Below are 22,952 nucleotides of genomic sequence, written 5' to 3'. Positions count from 1 at the left end.
TGTTTCGCTGCCCTTTGTCACTGTTGCCATGGCAAATTTCTTTATCATCTCCTGCTCACCTGCTTGTACCTGGGGAACTGCAGCCCAGCTGGTACCAGGTGATTACTTCAGGGGTTGGACTCATCACAATGGCAGCCTAGGCTCTCCCTACTGCTATCATCCAGGTCTCTACTTTTTGCCCCCAGTGTGTTACATTTCTCACATCTTTTACTTTAGAAATGTGCTTTTGAGGCCTATTTTTTTTTCTAACTTTTTTTGCTGTTAGAATTGTGCTGCTCTGTAGTATCTTGGAGGCAGACTGTTCAAAAATTAACTTGTCACTGAAATACAATTTTGTTTTCTACATCGGAAGGCCATAATGACAGGTTATGGTTGGGAATAGTTATTAACAGAACTGTGTGTGTGTGTGTGGGGGGACTCTATTCGCTTTTATAAAAGTACACCAGAATTTTACTGTTTCAGAATACCATGGCTTTAGTAATTCAGCTGATAGGATTTTTTTTTATATGCCACAGGAGTTTGAGAAGCATGCTGCAGTCATATTTCACAGTGGGGCAGGGCAGCAGAGTGCAGAATGGTATCTGAGAGATCTCAGGAGAGAAGAAAACCCAAATGACAAGAACAGCACAGAGAAGGAGGAAAGAGTGATGTTGTTCTTCAAACTGACAGAACATTGGAGGAGTGGAGGAGCACTGGTCTGAACTGAACCATAAAGAGTTAAGCTACACTTTCACTGAGGGGAAAGAAAACCTCTCACTATTTCAGACATGAAAACAAGTCCATTTGCATCCACCTGCAAATCCTCAGGTATATGAACAATAGCTCCAACTGCCAGGCAAATGGTATGCAAATGAACAGAAGTCTAAGGGGGCTGGAGGCTACAGACAGCAAAGACATGGGGAGTGGAGAGTAGAGGTGAAAACTAAGGTTTTAAATTGGACAAACTACAAGCTGGAAAAAGGAACAGACAAGTGTGCACATGTCAAAAATGCTGTTTGCTTGTCTGTACCATAAGAAAAAGTAAAATGACTACAAACAGGTCAAAAGAAAGTTGTTTGTTTTTCTAGATGTTCACTTTATTTTTCACCACATGTGGTATCCTTACAAATCTTTCCTCCTCGACCTAAGGCAGATATGAACACCGATGTTCTTCTCCATGCATCTCCACTGGTTCCTCAGATCTGCCTTACCGCTCTGCTCCTCCAGTCTGCTGGGTATCCCTGTGTCCTCTTGAACCCTCCTCGGTTCTGCTCTGCTGGCCGAGAAGCTGTGATTTTCCATATACTCTCCAATCTCTCAAGCCCTTTTGCAACCCCTTTTGGTTTTATCCCACTGTGGTAGAACTGGCTTAGAGTGAACATCAAACTCACCTATTCAGTCAGCATCGGTACCTCCTTTGATCTCTTTGTTAGTCATTTTAGTTTTCCCATGGCTCTGCTCCTCACCTATTGACCATTGTGCCTCTGCTGTCCCATTTCACAGCAAATATTGTAATATATTTGTGTTGCTTGCTAGATATTGCATACTTTCCCACACTTAGTAGTGTGTAAAAACACTTAATTTCTGCATGGTTTTAATTAACTGTGCTGTATTTTTCTTATTGCAGCTCTTGAGAGTCATTATAGATACAGGCATCAGCACATAATTATACATTGACTAAACGTTTTGCATTCACAAGGTTCTATAGCTCAGGCTGTGAAGACCCAAGTGTCATTATTCCAACTGTGCTGTGAATCATTAGACCAATTATTTGTTTTATTAATTACAGGTTTGTATCTTCAACATCATTGTCTACACAATGACTGTAGAAATCCTTGAGGCCAATAGCATGAATCTGAAAACGATGGTTAAACAGCCCCTGAGGCATATATCAAAATCAATGAAATTCTCTGTACAACAACTTTACATTTTTAATAATGAAGAGTCAGAAGACTTGCTGTAGCATGTATTATATCCTAAAATGTGATGCTCAGTTTTGTTCGGCATATATTCAGAAAACCATATAATCCCCGAATTTCTGAATTACCTAACATTTACAAAACATTTTTGGTTTGTGCACTCATGCCAGTTTGCAAACTTGTGCAAGTTTTATTTTGAGACTCCTCCGTGTTGCCTATACCTATTGTGATCTTGGATATTTAGATTTCAGTTCTCCGTTGCCTATGGGCTACTCCTGTACACTTTGTCTTTGAGGTACTCCTGAGATAGAAAGTTGCAGAGCAACATTTTCCTGTTCTGGAGAATATGGCCACATCATCTCCATAAATCCAGCCATCTAATTTCCAACAGCTTTAACCCACACTGGGTCACACAGAAGGAGAGCCCATCCGAGGCAGGGTGCACATTGGACAGACACCAGTCCATCACAGGACACACTGACAAAGGGCCAATTTTCCTAGAAGCCAGTTAACCTGTCAGTATGATTTTGAACTGTGAGAGGAAACTGGAGCTCAAGGGGAAACATGGGGAGACCATCCAAACTCCACACAGACAGCACCCCAGGTCCAGAATTGAACCCAGGGCCCCAGTGTGCCAATATCCTGCATTATGGCCACGAATAAAGTTAAGTAAAAATGTTGGTCCTTTTTCAAAGACCTCATAAAAGCAATGAAACAAACATTAGATTTTGCTACATTGATAGATTCTTTTTTAATGAAAAGAATAGGTAAAAAATCCAAACAGGAAGGCAGGCTTTATGTCTGTGATGTTTTAGCACACTGGGGGAATGAAGGGAGCCGGTGGAAGTGTGCTCTGACTGTCAGTAGATGATCATAAATTGGAACACACAGATGGTGGGGTTTCCAGCAGTACCTCATAAGGCTTTTGCTGTGATTATCTAAACTTTACTGGGAAAGGCATGCTGCATTCTTCCACTCCACTTCTGTAAACCCATTTTACTTGCTGTCTTTCCCATCTATAAAAACTCTTACGAAAGCTGCTGTGTTTAATGTGAAAAGACAGTTAAACTGAACTCCATGCAAAGTGCAATCCCTTTACGATGTTTATAGAACTGGATCAGGGTAGAAGCACAGTGTGGTCCCAGGCTGTGAAATATTATCCGACACATGGCAAACAAAGCAGTCATACTTTTGTGAACATTCATTTCCTTTAGTGCGGTAATGTGCGAAGTCAGCAGTGTCTTCTGGAGTACAATAAGATTTCACACCAGTTCCTTTTTTATCTCTCCCGTTTTCTACACTAATGCCCATGACGTTAACATACTGAAGGAGGAGAACAACTGACGCAAATTCAAACCAGTCGTTTTTCTATGTGCATCTCAGAATGATTATTTAACTTTGCTTTGTGGTTATCCCCCCGTGAAAAAAAGCATGCTAGAAATAGTAAAATCATGTCATCCACCTGGCCAAGAGCACAGAGGCCTTGGGCTGAGGAATAAAATGCCCCAGTGTGTATGAAAAACAGTGCAAGCCACTATTCAAATGAAACCAATCATTACTTAACTTTTAAGAGAGCAAGTTTCAGTTCTTTGACTCATCAAGAGTATGGGGGATTGCTACAGTGGACAAGATCTACCATTTTTAGAGCCGGTTAATGAATGTTAACTAATTTAATGACTGTGCAGACATGCAGTCTTTTGATCTTTTAGAATGCAAAACAAGTACATAGTTTTCAGAAAAATATCTGATATATTATTACTTATGCATATTATTATTTATGCATTTTCTGTCATATGTAAATTATTACATAATACTAGTTTTATTACTATTATTAATAATACAATTAATAAACATAAATCCCTAACAAAATATATCCATCTTGGCAGACTTGACTGTTTTGCATTGAACTGATTTCACACAGTTGTGTCTATGCTTTCACAGGAGGCACATGGCTCTGTACACAGTAATTGATGACACTACAGTGATAATAGATAACAGTTCATAGCTGAGGAACCAGCACTGCTCCCATCCTGAGTCGCAGGCTGAGAGCAGTGCCTGCCGGAGAGCAGATAAACCGGACTCAAATGCTGCTCTGTACCAAACCAGAGTGCGGCCTCTCTCAACCTCCCTGTCCCCTCATGTCGTACCTCCTACATTCTACCTGCCTTTTGCTTTAGTCTACTGCTGCAATTTGTGAGAGCTTGCTGTGTTTTGCACTGTGAAGATAGTGTCATTTGGTGTTTCAGCTCCTCGGGGTTTTTAAGCTTTGGCAGTATCATTACTGCCCTCCCAGGACAATGGAGCAGCTCTGGAGACAAAGCAAGAGCCAGGGTAATTCAGGTCAGGTCACTCGTGTGGGGAGGAGGCACTGAGCCTGGGCACTAACAGGCTTCGCAGGAAATTTGTATGCAAAGCTTGTTTTCATTTCCAGATGTGGTGTAAGAGAGTGATGAAGACATTTCGGGTACTTCAACTGTTATTTCTTTAATAAACAACAGTGTTCTGAAGAGTAAATGAAAAGCAAAGATATTTTAGTGGTTAATGCTGCTGCCATTTCTGTCATTCTTAGGTACGATGACTCACTTCCCGCTTTATTTAAATATCAGATTACAAGGTATAAAACTGATTTGGATTTCCTTCTGAAATATCAACATTACTACGAGCAATTCATTCATTTTTACTTTACATTAAAGTATATAGTCTAAGTTTGAAATTCTGTCTCCTTTGCAAGCTGCGGCAATTGCAAAGTTTTGTTTTACACAGGTTTTGTTAAGAGGCTTCACATAGGGGTTTTGAAATATTTCTTTTTCTTACATGAATGATCATCCAACAAGATCCGTTCAGTGAGCTTCTGTTTCCTGTCATCTGGTAGGCTGCTTCACACACGGTCAGTGAAGACTGCCAGTGATCAGCACATTTCCTTGCTTTGCTTTCAATTAAACTGTTATTTCTCCCAATGGAAATGCTTTACAAAACAATAAATTGTATCTGGAAAAATAGATTGCTGAGTAAAACATGTTTGGAAAAATCATATTAAACTCCTGTTATGGGTTTCCATTGCTAACTGCCCTTCAATGAGAAATACTATGTAAGAAATTCTACAAATACTTAAATGGTCTGCATAAGGACATACAAGGAGATAAAGAGTAAAAGGAAATTAAATAGAAACACAATTTTATATATTAGTGTTACTATTATGTTTAATCTTACAGTAGGTAGAAAATAGCACAAAACATGAGAGGCATGAGCAGTTTTGAAGGGTTCTGTGACATCACCCACTTCAACAGTTTGTAAAACTGTGAGTAAACTAAGGGGAAATTAAAATGATACCTACCAAGTTTGGAATGTGTCAGCCAAGATGTTGTTCATGAAAAGATGTTAGTATAGCCTTTGTTTCACTAGGCACATGACTGCCCGTTCTGAACATAAAAAAACCATCTCACTGCAACATGTGTGGTGCACGTCAGAAGCATCATTTTGTACGGTGGACATAAAAATTGTTATAGCAACATTTCAGATGCAATCTTGAATCTTGTGAATTTCAATTCCATCAGTGCTTCATAAGACATAAAAAATTAGATCAGGCTTGTTAGGCTGCAGAATCCCAACTTTTGTCACAAATGTAATGGTGGATATACTGTATCTTTCTGCTATTAAGCTGCTCAGCTGCCTGGTCTTTGAACACCTGTAGTTCCAAGTTGCCTTTAAGAAGGCAAAATGTCCCAACCTCATTCACAAAAGTTTAAAAATTAATGTCACTCACTCGAATAACATCATGACAAGCATGAGCTCTGAATGCCTTCAACAGTCATAGAGAGTATATTTTATATGCTCTCTATGACCTGGATTTTCTATCAAACATGAATCTCTCTTAAGCATGCCTGTTAATTGGAAATCGCTCTTTAGTAACTCCATCCTAAAGAGCAAGATTTTTAATTGACTTCAGCTGAATCTCACCTTCTGCTCCTGGTAGTCAGGTTCTAGTCTCTCTCTGTTTCTCTCACATTTTCGGGGTTCCCCTTGAATGCTTCTCTCGTCTTCAAGGGACATATTCTTGCTCTCTAGAGCAGCTAACTTCAGCCCCCACAGCTTCCACAATCCTGCAGTTCATCTGGTCCTGCTGCATCCCCATCTCACCCTGAGAGAGAAAAGAAAGAGCCCCTGTCACGAGGAATTCAGTTCCCCTTCCCATCACACACTTGTAAGAATGCATGATTGTGTTACTTCTGCCCTGATTCAGTGTCAGAATTAATGTGAGCTTCCCGGTTCTATAACGTAACTGTTCACACAGTCACTTAATCCTGCTTCTTCTCTGCCTAACACTAAACATTTAAAATAGATTTAAATACAAATGTAAACACAGCTGGTTGTGTACTTCCTAGTGAATGTGGAAAGAGTTGGTATTAAATAATATGTATATTTTTAATTGCCAAATATATATTATAATGCAGTCTGTTTGCATAGTTTGTATTGCATCATGTGCACTGTATAATAAAGAAGAAACACAATCATACATCCCTGTATGTCAGATACTTGTGGAGGGACTGAATTCTACAGTGAAATCACCCCACCCACTTCAGGAAAACCACTTTAAATCGTTTCTTTTCCACCTCCTGCACTTTGGTGTAAATGTTGGAGTGACACTCAGAAACACATTGAAAATTATTTTTTAAGATTTTTCTCTACCGGTATTCTGAATTAGTTAAACTAGGGGCAACACATGCATGATGTACAACTGATCTCAACACACTTTCCTCATGCCTAAATAAGTTTATGTTGTTTTTGTTACTCTCGACTTCTGTTTGTGGTAATAAAAGCACTGAGATTCTCGGGGTCGGTGCAGTGTGGGAAAATGGCTTCAGACTGAACAGGTGTGGACAGATGCTTCTGTTTTTCAGAAACCCTTGTTGTTGTAGGACATTTTTTTAAAAGGGTTCGTCGCCCAAACCCTCCCAGGTCAAACTCTTTAAATAGAAAAGTGAAAGAGCTTTAGTACTTCTGTTCCGGTGGAACTGAAACAAAACAAATGAGGGTCTTCTAACCTGTTCCGTGACCATCAAATCCAAATCAATTCCAATTCGATTCACCAGCAAAAGTGTTTGGATTTCACTGCGTATATATAAGATGTAATCTATTAATTATAAGGTAGAAATTAGATTAGAGGCATGCATTAAATTGAGAAGGCATTTAAATGTTGGAAGAAGAAAAGCTTTTAATAATCAGTGAACAGTGGATGGTGATTTTCTTTGGGGAAAAGAGGCATGTGAGTAGAGAGGAGAGAAAGGAGATGAGTTAGAGAAGGAATGAAGTGAGAGGAATGGAAAGAAGGAAGAAGGGGCAACGGATTTGTTTGCCTTGCCAGGGAACTCTTTGTTCCTTTCTATAGTGTGCGTGTCTGGGCTTGTCAGCAACCTCCCAGAGTGCACTGGAGTGGAGAGCAGGCATGTGTTGTGCCAGTGGAGCAAGTTAGTTTGCTCTCATGCCGGATGAAGTCACAGCACACTTCCTCTCTCCCCCTGTGTCTCCTCTGAGGGTCTTTGTAGGAGTGCTGTCCCACTTTGCATAATCTGCATATTGGCCTGCTCCTACTCTGTGATGACCTCCAGGATATCTCAGTGCATTGTGCTTTCTAAGAAAATATACCAGGTATAAGAGGTCATTAACTGGGTGAAACACATTCTCTTTTTTCACTGACACCCACATTATTGTAACAGCAATCTGATATGCCCCACACAAACCAGGACCAGAAACTGAATTTAAAACCAGGTCTTAAAAAATGGCGAAGAGCTATTGTTGTTTGAGATTGCCCCAGAAATATTACTCCTATTTTTTTATTTTACAACTGTCAGCTCTATTAAGGACAATGGCTACAAAGCAACCTACAGATTTATTCCGGATTTTGCAGATGATGATGAGCACATAGTTTATATTAAAAAAGAAAGCAGCATGACAAACCTATTTGATTCATAGTCCAGAACTGAAGTTTTTTTCCATGCTTCGAAACAGTCACAGAAATCTAAACTTTTAAAGTTCTTTTTCCTTTTCTGTGATGTCCTCTTGTGTCAATTGCAATTTAAGGATATTTTTGAGCAGTGGTAGCCTTGGTGAAGCTATGTTTGGAAATCAGGCATTCGTAAGCATTGAACCTAGCATTATAGCACTGTCTGGCCAGGCCTAGGGCTAGACATGACTGCTCCACATGTTTCTTTCTCTTCTAAGTTTAAATCTGGCTTCCCTTACTTCATTGTGTTTCTAAACTCTCCTGCATCAGGCCTGTTGAGGCAGTCTGTAAGATAGGAATAGAGATAGGAAGCTATCATAGCAAAAAATAGCTTCATCATTGGGATTTAATATGGTTGTTAATGTCAATTGTTAGGAACTGACACAAAAGAACCCAAAGGTGTCACTGACAGCCCTTCGGTTTGGCAGTAACTCTTTGATAATTTTACACTGGCTTGTAAGATAGAAATCTTAGAGTGTTAGCCGTGGTCATAAATACCACACAAGTGATAACCTACCCTTCCCTCAGTACAAGAGCACTTGGCAGCTAATTGAAAAATCCTGGCCTATGCTTTGGTACTCCAGATAGCTCTACCAAGCAGCCTGCTTTCTGCATTACTGATTGTCTCTCACAGCAACTGGGACTCTGGAAATCAAGTTTAAAGTTGCAGTCATTTTTATTTTAGTTGACTGTCCTCATTCATGCGCTGTGCATTTAAGGCTAATTATGTTATTTAGTCGATCGAGCATTTTAACCTCTGGCTTTGTTTTTTCACATCTCTCCTGTCTGTTGCAGTTGTTGAAACAATAAAGAAATGATGACTGTGTTACCACCTTTATAGCCTGGTCTTCTTCAGTCTCACATGCTAAGCAAGGCTGGGCCTTTTCAGCACAGGGGTGAGAGACCTCCGAGGAAAACCTCTTGTGCTGCTGTAAGTGGTGTTGGTGGAACAGTAGATGGCGCTTTTCCTTATATCCCGTGGTGATAACCTAAGGCACACTGTGCCCTCCTTTGGATGAGATGTGTTTCTGAGGTAAGGACTGCCTTAGTGTCCTGGCTAAATGCCACTTTGGACTTGCATGAAATTCCCCCTTAACTTAACTAATAAAGCATTTCCTCACTTCTCAGCCTGATCTACGGTGTTGTGAAGCTGTTGGTGCTTAAAGGGTCACTATGTAGGAGGTGCTGTCCTTAAGATATTAAACCAAGGACAACAGTTCAATTAAATTGTTCAACAGAGCTTCCATAGCAATGTTTTGAAGATGTGCTAACCCCAGTGTTGTGTTTAAGTGCCCACTCTGGGCTTATACAGCCTGGCCTACCTAAGAGTTCTTCCTTAATTTATTTGGCAAAGCAATTACCTCTCTACCAGATCTAGGTGGGGCTGCCTTTCAGCTATGGATGACGTTTTATTTTTATTAACATCTTCTGATATTTAGAAAACAAGGAATCCTTTCAGTTTTGGGATTCACAACAACAGTGGGAGGAATAGGGGCTCGGTTATCCTTTCTGAAGGACTGACATAAAAGACTGCTCAGGGATTGCCCTACAACACCAAAGAGCCACCATGAGGAAAACAATGGCCCAAAAGCCCACCCCCTTTGACTGGGGGATGATCTCCACAGATTTGTATGGCTCATTAGAGCAACCTACAGAGGTGTCTCCAATTTCACCACCCGTAAGCACTAGACAGCACACACCTGCTTCTCTCAGCAGCTGGAAAAGATGTGTCATGTGATTCAGTGAAACATCATTAACGACTCTTGTTTCTTCTGTGACTTGTAGACACAGTGCGAAGTGATTGATTTTAGTCATCTGACTATCTGACTTCTGGATTCTGTTTTGCTGTTTGTTGTGTATCTCACAAATCTACCTGGAACTGAAGTTATATAAGACCCTGAAGTTTGGATGTTTGCTGAGACTGAAGAAGGTCTGATAGTAGTTTGGTATCTGCGACCAGAAAAACTCTTTAATTCAATTCAGCAAATGAATGATGGCGATAGGTAAAGATTTAAGTAACAGTAAAGTTTTTCTTTTAAAAATAAGAACAAAGGTTTCATGTTGTACTGAAACATCTGTAACATTTTTTGAGAAAAACAATTTAGTTTAATTTAATTTAATTTAATTTCAGACTGTAAATACAAATTAACCCTGCTTCTCCTTCTAGCAGATTTTTTACAGGTCTAAGCCTTTTCAAAAAATGACATATAGATGGCTCAGTTTCCATTATGTCCTCATTCTGTATATAATCTGTAAGGTTATTTCTGTTAAGGCAGGAACGTTTTATTAATGGAGAGAATGGCTTAGAACTGTAATGGAACACGTTGATTTTAAATGATACAAGTTACTGAATATCACTTTTTTTGTCCAGCAATGTGTAGTGTAGTAGTATTTTAGCTGACCTAAAGATATATATTTTATAGAGAAACAGGGAACTTTAAACAGAGGGGGCATAAACATGTACCCACAGCTGATAAAAGAACAGAACAGCTGTTCATCTTTATGTCTTTTTCCCATCAAACACATTATCACATTGCTGAATGCAACTCAGTCAAAAGACCCTGCATGCAACCTGTCATGCTATATAGAAAGCCAACGGTCTAAAAACACAAACAATGCAATCGGTTTTAATCCTTCATTTAAAATACATAACCTGGCTGAGCAGCTTCTCATTTGCAAAACCGGTTAGGTGACAACACATCTGTTCAGAAGATGACGGTGATAATTATGGTTATCTTTAATATGTCATCTACATCCTATTACTTATTTATCAGAGTAGGTTGGCTATTACCCTAACCATGTTGTGTAGCTGCAACTTTGAAGCTTGCAAATGGTGAGTCATAAAACTCAGAAGTGTTGTGTCTGAGACAAAGACAGATAAAAGCAGGTAATTATGTGGTTCTGAGGTTGTAACGCGTCTTTCGTGCGTTTTAAAATCATGGGTTTAAAGCCTCGAGGTTTTTAGGAGAGAAACGATTTGGTGTATGATACCAAAACAAAAATTCTGTGGAAAAATCTAAAAACCTAAAACACTGTATTTTGTAATCGCGAATACCTATATAGTGTAGACGAGGATGAAGTCTTGAAAATGACGATTGACAAACACGATCTGCCCCATTGGTAAACCCTAAAGAATACAAAGAATAAATAGTTGGAGTAGGGGGTCCCTCTTGTGGCTTTTTAGTAGAAATGCAACTCGATTTAAATATCGGACAATGATGGTAAAGATAACTTCTTCACTCGAGCTTCATAAAAACCTCCAAAGCACATATTGGGTAGGTCTGCAGTGAATTGTCTCTTAAAACAATACTTCTTGTGTCACGCTGAATGCTCCGGGGAGAAATATAGGATCATCAGGCCCAGAAGACATTTTACAACTTTTGCCATAAAAATAGGGGATGTTTTGCATAACCTATCCACAAGGTTTTTCAGGGTCTCCCAAAACAGAGCTTAAAACAACAAAAAATGTTGAACCTATTTCTGAACAGGGGGACAACTAAGCTACACAAAGACTAACAAGTATGTCTTCACTCTGTTGTATGTAAATTTATGGAGAGACCAGAGTTAAACTGGAAGTTTTATACAATCTCATTAGGTCATCAACATTGGTTCAGAAAAAGCAGGTTCTGTTTAATGTGTTTAACAGGCAACAGGAGTGATAATGTGAGCAAAGGTGTTTTAAGAGTTTTCGAAAGCATTTGATAAAATTCCACCAAGAATAGTTTATTCTGAATCAAAAACAGATATTGAAGATAATGCATGGAAATGGATTGAGAAACAGAGATAAGGGGAGAAGGTGTCTAACTAGAATGATGTTATTGCTGGGGATTCACAGGGATCAGGCCAGCTGCTACTCGTACTTTATATCAATATGCTTGACTCCGGCATAGTTAACCTGTGAAATTTCCAGTGAGGCAACAGCAAAGACAATTAAAAAATACTTAAACATTATTCCTCTTATTCAAGAAGGCAAATGACATTTATTGTAGAAGGGTACAGACGCATGCAAGTAACATAAATGTACTTTGTGAAAGTATTAGTAGGCAGGTGCTGTGGTAGAAGAAGCTTAAGAAAATGGGCTATAGTGTTTCCTAATTATCCTCTTCCAGACAATGTGGAGAAGTGATATTAAAACGTGAAATACTAGGGTATAAAGTGAAAACTGTAGAATTTAAATCAAAAAGGTTAATGGTAAGATATACTACTGCTAGTAGGCAACGTACCAGTAAACCTCACTGGTTGTGGCACTATAAAGGGTCTTGCTTAGTTAATACTGTTAATTTACTGTTAGGTTTTTAACTTTGTAACCCCTGAAGTTGTCAAAAACTGCATATTACACAGGTCTACTCTTGCCTTCACCAATGCACCAGGGATTTTTTTATTTTGTGCACAAATCTTGTAAGGTCATTTCTATCAGCTACCTTCTCAATAGTGCAGCAGACTCGTCTGCTACTGCTTTACAGTCCCTGGGAATCATGGGACATGCTGCTTGCTAAGTTATTCACACTACGTATGACAGGGGCATCTACACCAGTGAAACATTCTCTTCTCTCATTTTTTTAGTAAGTCAATGAAGGTAAAGAGCTAGCGAGGCCACTGTAAACTGTTTTACCAGGCAAGTAGAGAAAACTTCAGCTGTTAAAAGCAGCTTTTACTAAAGTAAAAGAAAAATCTAATAATATATATAATATTATTATATGCTATAAGCACTAGACAGAAAACTCAAATTAAATGTAAGAGGCTGATTTTTATGGGATATGCAATTATTTCTGCATTTTACTGTCGGCTTTTGGAAAAGCATCATTTGCTAATGTATTTGACATAACAATTTCAGCTAAGCAGTTGTCTTGCAGTGGTGGGTTCTCCTTAGAATGATACAATTAATTACTTGTAAAAATATTTCTCCGCCCAAAATAAGTATAATGTCACATCCTCCTTGCCTTTCTGCATTATCTTACCTGTTCCTGTTGCTCATTCCGATATGGGTGCAGTTTTACCTTTCATTTGAGGGCTGAATCATGCTGGTGGTTTGGTTTTGCCAACTCAACGCCTCTGGCACAGCAGGGACATCAGATGTTATCGGATTGAAAACATTCACCAACAAACTCTGGAATGAAAGAAAATAAGTTTGCACAAAAGATCTTTGTCCTCAGTTGTCGTCTTAAACTTCAGTACATACATGTGTTAAACAAGATAGGCTGTGCATAGCTTTATGTTAGCAGTATTTTTAGAACACATATTCTCATCTCAGGTCTGAATTAATTGATTTTAGCAACGTTATTCACACTGCAGACATGTACTAACGGTAGTCCAAATGACTTCTTTATTATTTAAATAATTTGAATATATATGTCTACTGCTTCATTGGCGTTACGTTGTAAAAACGTATGTGATGCTTGCCTTGAGGTTAGGGCGCCCCCTTCTGTTATCTGAAATAATTGCACCACAGTTCCTTCAATTGTGACAGTATATCCATCCATTTTCAGTACAAATTTCTTGGTAAGGGCCAAATTATTCTTAGCACAATTATATTTGGTAACAAAATATGTTGAATGTTGTCACAACTCACTTTTTAGTTTCTTTCTCAGTATTTTCTCTTTCACTATTAGGATTTCTAAACCTATAGATTTGTCATTATTCTGACTGTAATCTGCAGCAGGTGAGCTGTTTTTGTATTGCCAGTTGTACCTCCCATATAATCTCAGATTATGAAATAAAAATGATGCAAATGAAGGCCATATGTGAATTTCAAGATATTTTAATAACAAAAGGGGGAAAATTGATTAAGACTGAAAAAACTTGAAATAATGCTGCTAATATGCAATACAAGAACAGTAAAATACAGTGTGCAGCTGAAAGAGAACAACGATAATGGACAATGGCAAACAAGGCAGTTCGGGGAATAGGTAAATAAATAATTGCAGATTTATACAGAAACAAATGCTGAAAATAACACAAAATCTCTATTACTTGTACACTGTACAAAAGTATAATGGGGTCACAGAATAATAAAGAAATAAAGGTTAACATAGTAACTTCCAAAACACTTTTAACATCTTTCATGGTTCTCTGAACATCCTTACATTGTTCCAGCATTCTAACTCATAAAGCCTGATGCAAATTATTCCATTATCTCCCTTGTAGATCAAGCTTACTCTTTATTGCCAAAAGGGCAACAAAAGGGATATCCATATCTATTCCTGCATTCCTGATAATTCTGATGATTAAGTGGATATTTACTCTGACTCAACGCCTTTCGTTGTTTTTTAGATGTTAATGATAAAACTGGTTTCATCAATAAAAATCTAGTATTATTTTGTTTTAGTTGATTGATCTTTAAAATGTTAAATGTATTGTAATGATTAACCATATACATATTATAAAATGTAGCTTAACCTGAAATTATCTTTATTTTCTCTGTATCTGTTTAATATATAAGTGACATGTCTTGTAGTTCTTAATCAGTTTTATCCAAACTGGAAGAGAATTGTCATGTCCATGTGGTCAACATGGATGACTAGTTACACTGCTGAGATCTCAGACCAAGTAAGGCACAAACTTTGTCATGCATGCTCCATATTCACCCTTCCAATGCTTCAAGGGAATTAAACATCTTCCTGGATATTCAGTCTGAAACTCATCTGGTGGAATCACATTGACTGTACACCTGAGATGGATGATAATCAGATCAGTCATGAAGCTGGATCACCTTTAGAAACGAGACACTTTGGACATCTGCCCTAGCAGTTTCAAAGTGTGAGAATATCATGGCTCCAGTGTGGATTCTTTCCCATCAACAGATGGTTGATGTAGAATCTCTCATTGACATGCACATCAGTTTGTGTGATTAAGATGATCATTCCTGGGAATCCCAGTGGACATACACTAGACAGAGAGAGGAATGGGCTTCATTAGTATATAGATCCGTGTATGGTCAATGAGAACTGGTGGGTATTCTACATACTGTACTACCCAAACTATGGGCAGCACAAGTCATGGAACATGAAAATCAATGCCTATCTCATCAAACTTGAGGGTGAGCTTTACAACAGTCTCTACACCTACAGACAAAGCTAAATATTGACACCTAAGAAGAATATTGATTTTACAAACGTCAGGAACAAAGTTGGTGAATATTTACGAAGAGTACTTTTACCTGGTCTCTAAATATACCATATATTAGGGAAAAATACTTAAAATAAAATGCACACAAAACAAGTTCAGAACTTCATCCAATAATTCCCTTCCTATGTGCTATTCACAAAAATGCACAGCATAAATTATCTGTAGTATGCATGTATTGCTTTCTGTTTGTTTACCACAGCTGGTGTTTGGGTCCATTCACAAATATGCAAGCTTATTTATACAAAAACAATAAACAGGACTAATTCAACAAAGGCCCTTTTCCATGTTTCTATATTATTAAAGAAAGTTCCATGTTGCTACCATGTGCATTTTATCCTTGAACAGGAAACTGGGAACATACAGTATATACAGGTCTTCCTAAAATTGTCTTGCATGAAGAAAACGGCAGAGATTGGGATAGATTGAATATCCTGCATCCAGCTGAAGACTTTGAGAAGGATATAACTAGGTTCAGGCTCATCAGAGTTCCAGCATTGTCCTAAAGTGTTGTGCCCTGTGGGCTAGCTCTTTGGCAAAGTCCTGGGCTTCCTGCAGAGCTATTTTCTCTGGGTAATGCACTGCTGCTTTCTTGGTGGCTACAGCCAGCTGTTTGAGCAGGGCACAGAGGTGATTACTCTTGCAGAGCAGGTCCTGGTTAGTATCCCTACTGTGTGCCTCCCGGCACAAGGTGTTCACCAGCTTCTGGCCCACCATGATCACAAGCTTGCTGTGGGCAATGAACTTCTCAGGCGGCTGGCCCTCCACCAGGCTGCCAATGAATACAGAGATGGCTTTCTGCAGTGCTCCGAAGTAAAGCTTGCAGTGCTCTGAATATGGTAGCTTCTGCTTCTCTTCAGCTTTCCTTGGAGAACATGGGGCTGTCTTCTTTGGCTCTACCTGGCAAAGACAGGCAAACAAACATTGCAGAATACTTCGTATATAGTCTAAGGCCTAGATTGTATTTAACAGTCAAGAGTAAGAAACACCTGAAAGCCATATGTTAGTTATGTATGAATGATATACTATCACTTTGCAAATGATAGACAACGTGTGTGTATTGACTAACTAGGTACTTTTGGCCAATAAATAATGCATACCTGCATGTTTTACGTTATTATCCTTGTGTTAGGCACTCAACGACAAGCTGTATTTCAGAAATAAAGTTGTCATGAATGCCTTAAAGGTGTCTCCTATTCTGAAAGGTATCCAGAAGTGTGCACTCACTATGCCTATAAAGCAAAAATTGAAATTTCTTTTACATCTGTCTTTCTTATATGAATGCTTAACAATGTACAGTATTTTGTCTACTTTTTGTTTTACTAATCAATGTAATTGATTGATTAGAGGCTGTGGTAGATCAAGGATTTAAAACATTTAATAATCAAAAAGTAGATGGAAAGGTAACAATCTGAGAAATAAATATAAAAAAGAGCGAAGTTTGCAGTAACATTGCTCTGTTACTGTAATGTGAGCACTTAAAAACAGGAGCAAACCCATATACAGTGTGCATCACAAAAAGCTAGTTCTAGTTATAACTTTGCTGTAATTATTCATGTACTTCTGATAGGACAAAAGTGGGTTGCCTTTGGAGACACAAACTGCAGCGTAACTGAGAAACCAAAAGTAAAATAACATGCAATATTTTGTTGCTAACCTAAAAGAGACAAAACTGTATTTCAGGAATAGTTTTTGTTTAATAAGTACACTTTTTGGCAAATTTCTGTCCTCATTTTAAGCCTCATTGAAAGTGTCTGCCAGCCCCTGTGACTGTTTCAGTGCACTTGGCTCAGCACTGGTGTGGGGGAGAATGTGCAGAAACAGTTGTGCCAACTTCAACTGGGACTGTACTTTGGGGACCTGTTATTGGCAAGGTATGTTTATTACAATCCACAAGAGGGAGTCTCACTTCTTCATATTATTACACTGTTTGCTCCATGATGATCTAATTTCCACAAAAACAGGAACTGTATGCATGACTTTATGCATTAGACTTTATGTATTTGAATTATTCACTTAATCTCTTCAGTCATTAAATTCACCCAGGAGAAAATTGATTCACATTCAATTTCAGATTGAGTAAATGAAGATCCCATGCTTAGACTAGGTCATGTAAAGATGTCACATTTTCAATAATGACGGTTTATCCCTTGCTGTGTCTTATTGTCATCTCATTGGTCTATGCAGGGTTTGACTCTGGCCTTGTGGAAAGGCATCTTGTGCACTGATATGGACCCAATCAAGTTCTGTTAGGATTTGGGGAGAATCCTTGAACTTGAAAGAAGGAAAGTTATGCCTCTGTCAAAGTCTTCATTCTCTCACCTGTTGTTCAGAAGAGTTTTGGCTGCCTAACTTTGACCTCTTGTTCTCCAGCTGAAGTCTCCTTTGCTGTTCGAATTCCTCCTTCCTCTGTAAGACAAGAATACCTCCATCAGCATCTCTTGAGAGAATAATGAACACACAGACCATACTCAAGGGATTTATAATTCATGCTGTTCTTATGCTGTATACAAATGATACAAAAAATAATAGTAGTACAGAGTAATTTTCACTTCCACCATAGGATGTTTCCCCTTCATTGAAAGCTGCATTATGTAGAAATGTAAGCCACATTTAGAGACATTGTGCAAATAACTTGTTGCTGTTTTGTATTATTTCAATCAACAACAAAAAGTTTATTTAGGTTTAGCCTCTTAAATATGCACCCCGTGTATAAAAACTGACAACTTAAGATCCATACATCAATTTTCTAACTGCTTTATCCAATATGGGTTGCTGATGAGGCAGAGCCTCTTCTGGCAAGCAGCAGGTGCAAGGTAGGATAGAACCTGGATGGGCCGCTGGTCAGTCGTGGTAAACTAGGTTATGTTATAAAAACTAAAAAGAGCCAATTACCTGCAGCTGTACGTAGTCATTGTCTTCTCCGCCCGAGTCACTTGTCTCTTTACACCCGGCAAAGATCTTCTTCTTCTTATCTGATTCACTGATGGTCGTGGGGGTGTCAGCCTCTTTCTGCGAAGGCCTGAAAAGCAGTTTGCCATTGGCATTGAGAATGGACACCAGCCGCTTGACGTCTTCGGGCACCGTACGGGCCACCATGACAAAACGGTCCAGCTGGTCAGGGGGTGTGGCCAGGCTGGGGTCCTGGGCGAGGGTGTCCAGCCGCCAGCCGTCCTGCTTCAGTATCCTCTCAGCCTCACGCAGGATGAGACCCGAGTCGACCACGATGGCCAGCTGCTTGTGGAGCCGGCCCTGCAGGTTGGCGTCTGTCAGCCGCCTGGCGTTGCCCCTCACGTCAGCGGCGAAGCTCATGAAGTCGGTGAGCGAGCCTGCGATGTCCTCAGTCGCGCTGCGGACCTCCTCCAAGTGCACACTGAGGTGCTCCCTGCTCCTCCAGAGGCTGCTCACGAAAACCATGAGTCGTGACACAGCCCTGCACACCGCCTCTTGTAGCTCCACCAGCCGCTTGCTGGCCTCCTCCTGAGTGAGTGTCACCTCTCGGACAGGCTCTGGGGATGAGGAGCTCAGCGCTGCAGAGTCACAGGAGCTGGCCGAGGAGGTGGAAGAGGTAGAGGAAGTGGAAACTGTGCTGCTGCGCTGGCTGTCCACCCCCGACACGCACGGTGCCTCCCTGTCCTCCTCCCCACCCTGCAGAAGAGAGTCCCTTGAAGTGGGCACGTCGTAAAGGGGGTGTGAGCCTGAGCTCACCTCCTCCCTCCCAGGAAACCCATGGGGCAGGTCGTTCATTGGGCCGGGCATCCCCCTACGCAGTGTGGGCACATGGCCTCGCAGGGCATCACTGGGGTATCTGGGGATGACTTGCTCCTGGATAGTTGGGGGAACTAGATGAAAAGACCCCTCTGTCTTTACCCGGGAATGGAAGATTTTGTACACAGGACCTTTGTTTTGAGCATCGGGGGGACTTCCGTTCCCTTGGGATTGTCTTAGATCAGTGCTGGGTTTAGGGATGTCATATAAAGAGTGGGTCAGACTGGGGTTTTGAGGACTCCCAATGCGGGCAGGCAAAGTATCATAGAAGAGCTGCCTCCCACTTGCTGGTCCCTTTGTGGGCACTGTGCTACAGGATTCTTGATTCAAGTCTTGTTTCTCTGGCGTAACAGGGACATCATAGATCCATTCAGACTTGCGTGGGTTGGGAAGGGTGCTATATCCGCCTGCCAGCCTCTTCTGAGCCTCATCTGTCAATGATGTGGGGATGTCATAGCAGGGATCCTGGTGGACTGAGGGTGGAACAGCATAGACCTTTGAGAAAGACCAAAAGGAAAAACAGTTCAGTCTTTTTTTCGCGGAAGCATCTCTTGGTTACCACTTTTATAAATGTGAAATAAACTGATCATGATGTTTAGAAAACACCTACAGCTGTAAAAGAAAAAGAGACAGCTCAGAGCTCAACAGCAGAATCAAGCAGAATAATAAAATAGTGTCTTCAAACAGACATTGGAGAAGGCTGCAAAGACAGATCTGAACATCTAGGGGCGTGTAATGTACTGTAAAACAATGCTCTTAAGACTCCTTTTTCTACTAAGCGTGGAAAACTCTGAAATGAGCTTCAGAATCAAGATAAAAAGCTGAACAAAATGTTAAAAAGCTGTGAAGAGGTGGTGGGCAACCCACATTCTCAACAGTTTTGACTGTAAACCCCCCACCCCCACCTCCCCACGGCATAGAACCTGGAAACAATTGTTAATTTGTTCACTTTGGCAAATACTTTGCAGTAACTATGAGCAGGCCTGGAATTAAAACCAGATCCACCCAGTGCCCTACTGCAGAACCATGCAACAGCAGTGTTCAGTGATGGTTTTAATTGGATAGGTCAGAAGCAGATAAGGCCAGAGAAAGAATTCATGTTAGTATACTTTGTACTGACATTGCTCACGTTCGCAGCACTGTCCTTGGCACTCTCGAGAATTTCGTAGGTCTGTTGAAGCTCAGAGCGGGTTGTGAATAAGGAGGTCTTCCTTGTCATTGGCCGGGTAGCTGGCATCTGGAAAGGAAGAAAGGCTATTTCCGTTAGCTGAGCTATTTCTTTCATGCACACCAAGAACTCTCAGGTGAGCTGCAAAGATCCTCCCACAAACAGCAGAGATGATTGTGCATACATCTTCCATGCTTTTGTATTGTGGAGCCATTCGCCATTGTCCAGAGTGCCTACAGCAGAGGTAGTAATGTCTAGAGGACTGGTGCACCTCTTGCTGGTAAAAGCATTCACACACAGTACAGATGGGCACACATATGAACAAAGACACTGGAAGACATGAAAACTCAAGACATGCACACAGAGGCACAGATATAAACAAACAAAAGGCAGAGGAACTGACCGTGAAGAGAGAGCTCCGACGACTTAGTGTTGGGACATCATATACTTCCTTGCTGGGGCAGGAGAGTCTGGGGACACAACTTGTCATCCCCCCAAGTGACATACATGCCTACACAGAGACAAGGAGGAAGAGAAACACCAGTTTAGTACTTCTCGTGCTATTTCAATAGGTCAAAATTACAGTAAAACTGTTGATTTAATTTTTAACCCACTACTTTAAGCTTTCTACAGTTCCGATGGAATCAAAAAAGTTCAGAGCTGAAACTCTGTCGGCAGCACTATGGCGGGGTTATTAGCACTATTGCCTCAAAGCTGTGGGGTTCTGGACTTGATTCTAGATTCCACGTGTAGAATTTGAATGTCTTTCCCATGTTTATATGGGTTTTAGCACATGTTTTGGTTTCCTCTCAAAGACAGTGCAGTTAGGGTTAATTGGATTCTTGGAGCTGTCCGTTTTTACAGAGGTTTTACAGAAGTTACACTTGGGTTATGAGAATGGGAATACAGAGCAACAAAACAAGCCATAAAATGGCCCTTTGTGCTTTTTCTGAAGGTCTTATATTCTTTGTGAAGCCACACAGCCAAAGGAAAGAGAGGAGTGGTTCTCTCTTTTTGTTAAATCTGGAGCAGCCAGAATAAGAACGTGTTAATCTCAAAGATTAAGGCAGACCCCAGACAGGTTACTGATATTTACTTAACCCCTACCCAATTCTACACTACTGGTCTACCTTGCTATGGTTTTCAGATACAGCCGAGAACCTTAAAGTCTTACTAAATCCTACCTCACTGCAATGTACGAAGTAAAGTGAAGAATAAGCAACATCCATGATGGCTCCAGCCATTATTCTGTCACTAAAACATTCAACGTGTCCTTACTTGATTGTGATGCAGTGGTTCCATCCTATCTTTCTCCAACCTGTTATGGTCCTTGTGTACCACGTGACCAAAGGAAAGTGCTTACAATTATTTCAAAATTCTCCTTTTCCAGATAGGTGTACTACAGTGTATGCAGACCTCCTCAGCCTTTTCTGTTTGATGTTTCATCTATCCATCCGTAGTTAAGTGCTAACCATCATGCTACAATGTCACCCAATATGTCTATTAGTCAAAGTTGAGTTTCTTGTTTATCTAAGCTTTCCTAATTTGAGCCTGTACTAAATGGCTAAATTGGCTAAATGTGCTGTAGCCCACTGTTTCCTCTTAGGATTATTTTGGCACTGGTCTCTAGGGGAACAGGCCATGAAATGTTTTGTTTTCAAGGTATATGGGTATAGTGTGACAGATGAATGGAGAATTACATAAGTTTGATTTAATTAGCTTCTAGTATCTGTATTATCGATGATGGATGGGTGGCTTAATCTTATCAGGAAAGATTAGAAAGCCTTACTTACTTTACCACCAGCCTGGAGCCATTAGTTCAACACTCATTCTTTGTTTTGTGCTAGTGCCAGTATGATTGAGGAGATAGGTGTATAGCTGGGGGTTGGGGGTATGTTTGTCATGGAGGGGGGAGGGAGTGAAACTGGGTAGTTTGAGAAAAATGGGGCTTCTTCATACTATTGTTCCTGATTTATAAAGACATGACTCCCAGCAATGGGTACAACCTGAGTGTCAACTGTATGGGCTCCCTCTATAGACTCTGGCCATAAATAAAATGGAAACATTAACATCTAAGAACTAAGCTCCTGGAAATCAATTTTATTTACAGTTATAAAATCTTCCAATTATGTTCAAGAAGAACATCTCTGTTAGTGAGTGGCTTAAAAACAGTCAGAAATACAATGGATGATGTATTTATTGGAGCTGATTGGAAAAAAAAACTAAAAGTAATCCTGTAATGGAAATCCTAGGCATAGATTTTATTGACAAATACAAATTGTGTCTGGACAAACAATAATTACATGTAATAAAGTTGTGTATAGTCTTTTTTACATATGCATCAAATGACAAAACATAAGTCTGCATCAATAAACCTATATTCTCTCCTAACAGTATTTGTTATTTATAATGGATTTATAAGAACATGCCACTCTTTGACTATATACAGCTCTGCTGTCCATTTAATCTTTTTTATGAGGCACAGACTCTTGCTGTTACCATTGTAGGGTTTACTAGATTGCACACAAGGTGTTCTGAGCCACCTTAAGGTTTATGGACCTTTATGGCACCCAATTATATGAAAGGTAGTAGAGAGAGACAGGAGGTGGGTCATATTTACTTCATCCTAAAGGATGTATCAAGCAGTCAAAAGGTGGATGTAGGTAAGACTTCGGGATAAGATCCCGAAGGGAAATTGAGGTTTTGAAATTGAGGTTTGAAGTTTTAAAGTTTTGAAATTGAGGTTTTGGGAATTGAGGTTCCATTAAATGGAAATTGAGGGAAATTGAGGATATCTGTAATTTTCCTCCCCAGCCTCTGCTATCATACTCCAAAACATGATTAGGGATGAACATGCCTGTTGTATTACAAATGCGTTTCAGTACACATGACAGGCAGTATAAGACATGTATAAGAGATATGCACGTCATAATTGACAGTCACTGTTGTTCAATTTGTGAAAGTTTCCACTTAATGCATTTTTTGGTAGTATTTA

At 39.9% G+C, this 22,952-nt stretch overlaps 1 protein-coding gene and 1 long non-coding RNA gene across 6 annotated transcripts in view; one reads left to right on the top strand and one right to left on the bottom strand.

Moving 5' to 3' along the window:
• Positions 1-22,348, top strand: part of LOC148648164 (uncharacterized) — a 32,660-nt gene extending 10,312 nt beyond the window's left edge. For all 4 annotated transcript variants that reach the window (XR_015926818.1, XR_015926817.1, XR_015926816.1 and 1 more), the window contains one exon: positions 516-22,348. This is a non-coding gene — a long non-coding RNA (uncharacterized LOC148648164). The remainder of the gene's footprint in view (positions 1-515) is intronic.
• cass4 (Cas scaffold protein family member 4) overlaps positions 13,642-22,952 on the bottom strand; it is a 24,840-nt gene continuing 15,529 nt past the window's right edge. For both annotated transcript variants that reach the window (XM_088608346.1, XM_088608345.1), the window contains exons 3-7: positions 20,361-20,468; positions 19,910-20,026; positions 17,917-19,284; positions 17,344-17,430; positions 13,642-15,921 (exon numbers count right to left, since the gene is read on the bottom strand). In XM_088608346.1, coding sequence (XP_088464472.1) covers positions 15,505-15,921; positions 17,344-17,430; positions 17,917-19,284; positions 19,910-20,026; positions 20,361-20,468 — 2,097 coding nt within the window. In that variant the 3' untranslated portion in view covers positions 13,642-15,504. The remainder of the gene's footprint in view (positions 15,922-17,343; positions 17,431-17,916; positions 19,285-19,909; positions 20,027-20,360; positions 20,469-22,952) is intronic.

This window comes from Lepisosteus platostomus, chromosome 15 (assembly GCF_059453375.1).
Source record: "Lepisosteus platostomus isolate fLepPlt1 chromosome 15, fLepPlt1.hap1, whole genome shotgun sequence".
In the NCBI taxonomy this organism is placed as follows: domain Eukaryota; kingdom Metazoa; phylum Chordata; class Actinopteri; order Semionotiformes; family Lepisosteidae; genus Lepisosteus; species Lepisosteus platostomus.
Note: the sequence above shows the minus strand (reverse complement) of the source record. Positions and strands in the feature narration are given on the sequence as shown.